This window comes from Sinohyriopsis cumingii, chromosome 14, assembly GCF_028554795.1.
Source record: "Sinohyriopsis cumingii isolate HCF-2022 chromosome 14, ASM2855479v2, whole genome shotgun sequence".
In the NCBI taxonomy this organism is placed as follows: domain Eukaryota; kingdom Metazoa; phylum Mollusca; class Bivalvia; order Unionida; family Unionidae; genus Sinohyriopsis; species Sinohyriopsis cumingii.
In genome coordinates this window covers 83924311-83934338 of record NC_142974.1, presented here as the reverse complement: position 1 = coordinate 83934338, position 10028 = coordinate 83924311, and the positions used below count along the sequence as shown (strand labels likewise).

Below are 10028 nucleotides of genomic sequence, written 5' to 3'. Positions count from 1 at the left end.
TATCAACAAGTTATAATTGAAACTCAACCGCAACAACCTCTTCAACCTCCTCAAATTTCTCAACAACCTCCTCAACAACGACAACAAGGAAAACTACTTACTAAATCTGAAGCTCCTTTACATTCTAGTGTTGAAAGTGCTACAGATTAGTACACATTTGAAGGATTAAATGTTATCAAGGCTGCAGTTTTATCTGAAACGTACGATATTGCTTCAAAATATGATGAAATAAACAAATATTTAAAACCTGAATAAAGGTCTTTCACAAAAGTTGATTGGATTAAAAATATATATTTATTATGCTTATGTGAATTTGCAGATAGTGAAGAAAATCCATCAATCTTTAGTGATAATGTGAGAAAACGAGAAGACATATTTGGAAAACTAGAACCGAAAACCGGAAGTAGAATATAAATTTGTCATGATAGTGTTCTCACCGATGTTGACCCATTAGAAATTTTGATCGGAAGACAACGCGCAGGAAATATTTAGCCTGAAACTATTAATGAAATATCTGATATTTGTTATAGATTATTTACAGGCAGTGTTATGGATATGTTCTTTCATTAATGAAATTAATGATGATTATCACACCGACAGAAAACAACTAATTAATCAGCATGTAATTTACAAATGATTGCACTCCATGCTCAAAGTGTCCCTGTAATAGTTAGGGTAGTAAATACGGGATTGCCAACGTACAGAGTGACTTCCCGAGATGAACGTAGTGATGTCGTTATAGGTTTATTCAGAAGGAATGCACCAAAAGCAATACGGATTACAGAACAATTAGGGATTAAAGCTATTGAAACTATTTCGAGATAAAGCATTACGTTATGTTGACAATGTCGCTGGTAAAGCATTCTCAGCATTTAAAGAAAAAGTAGCTCAATAATTTCTAACAAAACCACAGTCAGTAATATTACCAGTACTGAAATTATGCCTGCAAATATCAGCAAAATAATAAATCAAGCTGCAAATACAAAATTTGTAGATGTGACTGATAAAAGAAAAATTAGCAAAATTGACTAATGTAATTGTGCCGTGAAATACAAGTTTTATTTCAGGAACTGGACTTCGTGTCAGACGAATATAGTTATACTAAAATGATCAAGCGTATAACCGACCCAGCGCTTGAGATGGACGCACCAATTCTCAAAGATGAATATGCGAGTATCAATATTATTTTTGTGACGCACATGTGCCAAATCAAAGTGGAGGAATCGAATTACAAGTTCAAGTTATAAGCAGATATTTCTTACCTCCTCAAGCATTTAAAGAAGTAGCAGGAGAACTTTTAAACACAGATAAAACAGAATATGCAGCTGATGATAATGTTGGTTTTGTTAATAATGATATTATGGCGTTGTTCGATAGCGCTACGCATATGACTGACGGAAGAAATATTGAATCAATTCAAAAAGACGTTGATGCTGCTACACCGATATTAAATTTAGAGAGATATTCAGATCATTATACAATATCAGCTCTACAGTCAATGATGTTTGTTAAAGATAACAGTCACGCTCCTGAACATGTCAAACAACTTAATGACGAATGATAACTATGTATGTATGTATGTATGTATGTATGTATGTATGTATGTATGCATGTATGTATGCAAGTATGTATGTATGTATGCATGCATGTATGTATCTTTGTATGTATGTATGTATGTATGTATGCATGCCAAGTCATGAATCACGGCCAAATAATACCAAAGCTGCTACTAACATATGCATCGCTGGGCGCTCTGCATTAAGGGGTTAGTGTTAGCTATGTGTCATGATATTGTGGCTTGGTGTGACTTGGTGCAATATGTCTGCGTCATGATACACCAGTGCTAGACCTCACTATAAATTGCCCTATATACATGCATACATTTTTTGAACACTGAGGAGATATATACGTGCATATAATTATTTGCTTAACCTATGGAATTCTGTGATACAACATATGAATTATATCAATAATAGAAAAAAGAACACTTGATGTTATGAGTTTCTCCTTACAGGATATATCCTGCTTAAAAAGATTTAAGGCTAAATATAGTACATTACATGATGAATTCCCGAAATTCCTCTTGCTTAAAGAAAGGGATTAATTAATACAGTATTAGTTTCCACTTGACCATAATATACCAATGTACGGATATATTATCTATTCTAGGCGAAAATACTGTCATGCGTTGAAACCATTTTATGTCGTAGTAAGTGCTTTTTACAAAATTGTTGTATTCTCCTTTCGGAACCGTTTGTTTCGCGGGTTATAGTTGCACCGGCACAGCCTGAAAATCCCTAACCTCTGGAAAACATTACAGGATAACATTTTAAATGTCAGAATGATATAGTATTATAATATTCTTCCCCGGTACAAGAACTATAGCAAATTCTGAGCATAAGTTGTACAAATAATAATGTATGGGTCTTCAAATTGTCACTATGAAATATAAAAATTGTAATGACTGTATTATTACTTTTTTCTCAATTAGCGTGAAATTATCTCTACCACCTAACATTTCTTTCTAAATGGTAACATTTATATAGGCAATACCGCGACAAGACTGATATAATATAATAATAATAATAATAATAATAATAATAATAATAATAATAATAATAACAATAACATGAACAATAACAAGTCAACCGCAGTTACCTCAATTATACTAGTACTAAAAATTATGGCAGTTTCGTTTCTTTGTAAGACAGTGAGTTCAAGTTGGTAAGCAGTGGGATTATCCCGTCTCTTTCCATAAATCCTACACTCAAGTTAGCATTCTTCGTATTCCTAAAGTATGCCTGCACTTCGATCCAACCCATTTCCTTGTTTGTCATTATATAAAGCGGCATTGACCAATCAATCCTACATTCCTATTCGTTCACCTTTTCTACGTACATGAATTTCACTACTCATGTAATTGTATTAATGACAGAAATGTATTATTAAATAAGAACTCATTAAACAAATCGCTGTAATTACGCAAGAAACGATACAAAGAAACGTCTTGAATCTCTTCCTTTTGTATACAAAATTTCTTTTGAATGAACGCAAGGAACAATGAGGTCGAGTACATTTTGAGGCACACATGTTTCTAGTTCGCTTTCATACTAGTCTTAATGTGAAAAACTCTATGTACGGATCGTACTTGGTTATATTGACAGATAGAATTGTAAGAACAATCTTAAAGTTGACATACAAATTAGTTCAGGAGATGCAATGACACAACGATTAATCGACTTCTTATATGGAAGTCATAGTTACCACATGTACAGCTGTACGTTCTTGTCTGACCATTTGCCATGAACTCTCAAATGTAGAAAGAAAGTAAGTAACATATTATATGATCATCTTCATTGCTATGGGGACGTTCCAATCAGCAACATCTTCATGCGGAACAAAATGATTTTCAATAACACTCTGTAAAAGAAGCTACCATGTCGAAACAAGATCTTGCGGAAGACTAAAATAAAAGAGATAAGTAGTATTTTATGTCGTGCCTATATGATCCTCTGTTTAGTAGGACTAGCCTCCGACGTCAATTTTTGTTAAACAAAGCTTTCCCAAATTATGAGGAATATAATATTGACAAGCACAGCAAATATTTATCCGCAATAGAAAGTTCCTAAAGATGCAATATTTTAAAAACCAGCATTTTGCATTCCATTTGAAACTTCATATCCATTGCACCGTAAATAAATGGATTTACCATGAAGTTGATCGCAAACGTTCTCCAGAAGAGCTGATACAACATCGTGCTTGTATTGTCCAGATTTGCCACGTATTCTTTGTCGATAAACGTCAGTAGTGCCAAGGAAAGGTATGGTGTGAAGCTCAACACAAAGAAAACTGTGACAACAAGAATCTTAGATACGCGTATGATCTTTTCTCTGTCATTGTGTTTTTTCTCCATATCCCCCTGGTTTTCTTGATTTGTGTATTGTCTTGGATCTTCAGTGCCTTTTGGATCTTCAAGTTTGCTTTGCTGAGCTTGATGTACTGTTGCTGCTGAATTCATTTTTGCAGAGTACTTATCCGATGAACAAAAATACACGTTTGTTTCCTTTGAATCTGATTTAACATTTGTTCCCATTAGATGTGAATGATTTCTTATGTGACGCCACACCAGTATATGGAATAGAGACATCAATGCGGTTAAGATAATGTAAAAGGAATATAGAAACATAATGTAGCCTCCGGGAAAGTATGTGTCATTGTACATATCATCGGGAAAACACTGAATTCCTGTGATGTTTGCAACGCCTGTATGTATGGTGTTCTTTCCATAAAGGATAAAGCTAGGAATAGAGATGATTAAACATAGGACAGCGATGATCCCAAAAATATATTTCATCGATCGTATGGATAATTGTTTTCCGTATGGTCTGCATATCTTACTGTATCTATCTAACGCAATCACAAATAGGACCGAAACTGATACCATAGTATTAAAGTAAGTACATGCGCGTATAATCTTGCAGACCAGAATGTTCGTGAATATATATGGATGGGTTAAATCCCATAGCAAAAATGGATCTCCAATCATGCAATATATTATATCAACCACAGCAAGAAAGGTTATACAGTATCTGTATGTGGAATTACGAAGTTTGAGTTCGAAAATATTAACATATAGCACAAGTGCATTCCCTACTGTTCCGACCACCATACAAATGGAAATAAATACAATTACTGGAATTAACAATTGTACTTCTCTGTCATTCAGCTCAGCCAATGTCCAGTTTTTTCCTTGTTCGATTTCCTTCAAAGGGGTGAACATAGTTGGCAAGATTGGCAGAATAAATGTATCACTCACTCTCGACAAATTTCAATTATCACAGCAGCACTATTGGAATGCTTGTTCTAGCTTTTTTGTCGTAATTATTTATCCCGAGTATTTATGTTGCTATTCTACTGAAAAAAAGGAAAACGGTAGATAAATTAATAATAATAATTGAGTATTTATGAACTGGAATAAAACTCTACTATTTCAATAAGTCGTGTCTATCCAGCAACAAGAGTATAATCTCTTTAGGATAACGAATTCATGTCCTAGTTTTCTATTATAATCGAACTGGATTCATTTAGTCACATGCGTGCACTTTTGGGATGTCAACATGCCTCGAAGTTAAGAAAAAGACAGTTATATGCGTCAATAGGATATCAACACTTCATTTACACTTTTGGTTAGTCTTATAATGGCATTTCATTTAGACATATTGCAATGCATGGGAGGGGCAAAAGCACTGGTTAAACATATACATACCTCCCAGATGACGAGCGGTATTTCGATTCATTATGAATAAAAAATAACAGTATACGTTTACAATATCGAAAATATGCTTGTATACATTTCTTTTTAATTGCGAATTATTAAACTCATTTTAGTGATTACACATTTACATTACATTGATAAAAAGCATATTACATTAGGAAAGCTGAACAGTATTGCCTTTATATGATACTTTGCAGCAAAGGAGAATAAAAAAGATATTGCGCGATAATATGCGTGTAATTGATGAATGGTCATCTTTCAAATTTCTACGTAATGGATTAAAGGCATGATTTATTAGTCTCTTGGTTTATACATTAACTTTATTTATATGTTTTTGGAGCTGCATTTTAACATAAGAAACTTAAGATTTATTTGTTTTTAAATTAAACTAAATTAAGGAAATACACCATTGGGTTGATTTATCTTTGCGAACGAACAAAATCTTGACTTATATCGCCTCATGACAGAAATTCGATTTCATGTGAATTATAATAATACGCAGTCAAATTGTACGAATAAAAATCATGTTAATAATTTGTCTGACAAACAATCAAAAATATATCGGTTCAGCTGATACTTACCAGTATGACAGCGATATGCTTCAAAGGAATATCTTAGAGTTCACATCTGTGTCTGTCTCATATAAAGCGGAAATGTCACAAACTAATAAGTAATATTCGTTCGTAAGAACAAGGCATGACATGAAGTCGACATTAACAAATACTATAATATTTCTTTGCTTCTTAAATAAACCCCACAATAACCCAATATAGTTTTAGCATATGAATTTATTTATACATCATTTCAGCTTCTTATATTTTAAAGCCACATCTACCAATAATGGTCAATTCACTTACCAAATGGTATCCAGTGACGTGATCGAGTTGCAGAGCTATGCTGTCAATAAACAGATAAACAGTTATACAAATTCCCGTGACTGAGATAGTAAGATATGCCTGACATACGGATTGGACAAAAATGACATTATTACCAATGTAATACTAGAAAGTGTTGTCTGTTATAAATATGTCGAATAAGAATCACCTACATAGTGTAAACTGAAACCTCTTATGACTTCTGCTCCAGCGAATGAAATATTATCGCAGAAGGAAGTACATTGTACATATATATATATATATATATATATATATATATATATATATATATATATATATATATATATATATATATATATATATATATATATATATATATATATATATATATATATATATCAAGCATATCCGATGAACGTTATATATATGTATGTATAAAGAAAACCCCTAAGCTGGACTAAAGCAGTCGTGACCATCTCCTGGAACTAGGCCACATACATACGGCACAATGATTCAATTGAGAATCTGATTCCCTGTGTTATCGCCATAATTCTAATCAAAGTTCTAATCGAAAAAATACAATCATGAACCATCTAGATTATTATTCGTCCTCGTTCAAGCGTCTCAGCAGAGCAAGTTATTCCGTCAGAGCTATTTTTTGACACTAATGTCCATACCACTAGGGTCCTTTATCAATCAGAAAAAATGAACCGCTGCTTTGATGGTAACTATCCTGAATGGCATCTATCGCTGGCCCTTCAGACCGTGAAAGTTCCATCGAATTGATTCAATAACTAGCACCATGCTGTAAGGAACATAATGAGGCATACGTTTACTGAAAATAATGACTCTAGCTCCCAGCCTAGGATGAAAAGAGTGCACATTTTCCAGATTAAATCACATGGTGAGATGGGGCCGCATCTTACCATTTCAGTGGATCTGGTGTGTCCTTAAGAAGGTTTGCAGAATATTTGCAATGTTGTTGCAGACACACGAATTACTCGCGGAAATTATTTGACTGCAACTTTGTTAATGTGGACTTAGTTCATCCACTGTCCATGCGAATATATTCATATTAGATGTATCACTTTATTTTACTTGATGACACAATAAATCAATAAATATGTTATTAAGCCATAGTATGACTCCGTGACTATAAAAACGAGCCTAGTTCAATGTTTTTATTTCCATTATCAAAATCAATATCACTTTCGAATATAATTTAAACGATTATATCTAATAGAATCATACCTGTTTCAGCTGAATAATGTTGTATGTCCTGCTTCTGACTAATATACAAACAAGCGATTTTGGAGATTGTTTGGAAACTGATAGTTAAGCTTAGAAATTATAATTCTGTTTTAATTATGGTAAGTGTTTACATTTAAGCATTAGCTTTTCCGAAATAGGAGACTCAAGGTCGGTCTTATCATATTAATTCATACATGTATCTCTTTGAAGTTTGACATTTCATAGCTATACTATGTCAAGCTTCTCTACATGTGCACACACTCCGCAAAATTTGGAACATTATTTGTAATGTTGACATGTGCACAACTTTAAATAACTTGCCAATTTCAATTAATTTTACAATAAATAGCTGAAATAAATATTAAACCATTGCTAAATGACGACTCTAATCTCAGTGTAGAACATAATAATACAACTTGGAGAAGAATATATTTAATACAGCCTCCTCCTTAATTCGTTTATGAAGCTTTTGTAGGCAGGGGACATTACGGGTCATCTACTCACTACCGTTGTGCCATGAAATGTGGTTAATTTGCACGTGTCAATTAACTTCATATATGCTATATTTGAAAATATTAAATATATGATATTTCAATGTTTGTTATTATGCTGGAAAATAACAAGAGTTATTGTAATTGCCAATAATGCTATTGCCAATATTTAAAATTAATTCAAATGCATATAATGTCTGGAACTATCCTTTCTCATGCGTGCTATTTTACCTCCTTTCATTAACTTACTTTTCATGTTTTTCTTCAGTTGTTCTTATTGATTAAAATGTTTTTGTCTTAGTTTCTTCTTATGCAATTCGTGTGAGTTGCATTAACATTGGTTCAGCCCCAATTTCTTCCCTATTTGACAACAAAATATGCCAGGTCTTCCAAGAGTAGAATGTACATAGGAATTTATTATGTATGAATAACAATACTCTATTTTCCTAGGGTTTGCTACATGATTAGGTGTAAGGATACTCAAAATTGGCCTTAATGTTCTCCCTTCATTCAGGTATGATTGATATAAAGATTGAAAAACACACGCCTGAAAGTGTTTTAGACGCTAACAATTTGTTCGTTTATAACTCTCTTCTATATATTTATTTATCTATTCATCTATCTCTATATCTCTTTATATCAATCTCTCTTTCTCTACATCTCTTTATATCAATCTCTCTATCTATATATCCATCTCTCTTTCCATCTCTCTTATATCAGTCTATCTATCTATATATCTATCTATCTATCTATCTATATATACATATATATATGTGTGTGTGTGTGTGTGTGTGTGTGTGTGTGTGTGTGTGTGTCTGTGTGTGTGTGTGTGTGTGTGTGCTTGTTTGTTCGCATGTATCTGTCTGTTTTGTTTACAGGAAACGTATGTAAATAATTTTATTTCCTTCTCGTATCACAACACGCTCTGATTAGGTCATAAGATATATTTAGAACAAAAATACAGAAACCCATGAAGTCCTATCTGATTTAGATACATCATGCTCCTTTCCAGATAGGCTTTAAAGTAACAAGATTAATAAAATAAATCGGCGTCATAGCTTTCATTAGCGGCAGATACAATTCTTTAAATATATTCTCTTAAACAGTAGAAACAATTGTTGCAGAACAGAAACCGAGTGGGTTTTGGATTAAATAAATAATACAAACACAATTTGTGAAAAATGGAAATGTATTAAATGAATTAATAACGAAAAATATCTGGTTTATAAATACAATGATTCTCTCACGCTCTCAAGATAACGATTGATCCAATCACTCTACACAAACATTCACACATTGCAAATAAACCAAAATTATGATGTCAATATGAAATACAGATTCAAGCAACCTCATGGACTGCAGATACGTTTCAAACAATAATATGCACTGTGAGAGAGATTCACATAATCTCACGTATGGTCTACTATTAAGATTCAAATAATCTTAAGGCATTTAAATGTGTTTCAAATAATGATATGCACTGTAAGTGAGATTCACATAATTTCCTGAAATACAACTAATATTCAAAATAATCTCATGAACATGAAAATGTACCCAATTGAAACAATAATTGGAGGAAACTTATGCTTCTTGATCCTTGTACAGTCGTAAGATTCATAAACTGATGAGCTGCACAGTTTCACCGAGTCCATGGGTTGGCCCACACATTTATCGGCCGCTGGCACCCCTTCACGAATCCACCACATGTACAGTCATAAGTATACACATGTACAGACAGCATATAGCACCCTTGAATCAGCTACGTCTTCATCCGTGGCTCCACCACATTTACAGACATACCTACATTCATACATACGTATCGACAGCACGCAGCTCTAAATACTTTGGAAATACTTTGGAAACTCCACACAGCTATGAACATCTTCAGGTAGCTCTACACAGCTCTAGTCAGCTTTAGTTAGTTCTAGTCAGCTCCAATAAAACCTCTTTTAGTGAAAATATTATGGCCATGCCACCATCCTTTCAGAATTAAAAGCCGCAACTTTTTCAAGACCGATGCTGTGGACATACTGGATGTTAAATCAATATAATTTCCATTTAGGACAAACCAGACACAGACAAAAAACCAATATAAGACCTCTGTTAGTAGCATGTCAATACCTCCATCCTTTCCTTTCAGAATTAAAAGTCACAACGTTTTCAAGACGACCGCTG

At 33.3% G+C, this 10028-nt stretch overlaps 1 protein-coding gene across 1 annotated transcript; it reads right to left on the bottom strand.

The window, feature by feature from the left end:
• Positions 1 to 212: 212 nt before the first annotated feature.
• Positions 213 to 6276, bottom strand: LOC149784257 (neuropeptide S receptor-like). The gene is made up of 2 exons (XM_089933248.1): positions 6133 to 6276; positions 213 to 4914 (listed from the first exon to the last, which is right to left on the bottom strand). Exon 2 carries the CDS (start codon positions 4778 to 4780, stop codon positions 3626 to 3628), a length of 1155 nt encoding a protein of 384 aa, XP_089789374.1. The 5' UTR covers positions 4781 to 4914; positions 6133 to 6276; the 3' UTR covers positions 213 to 3625.
• Positions 6277 to 10028: the final 3752 nt, after the last annotated feature.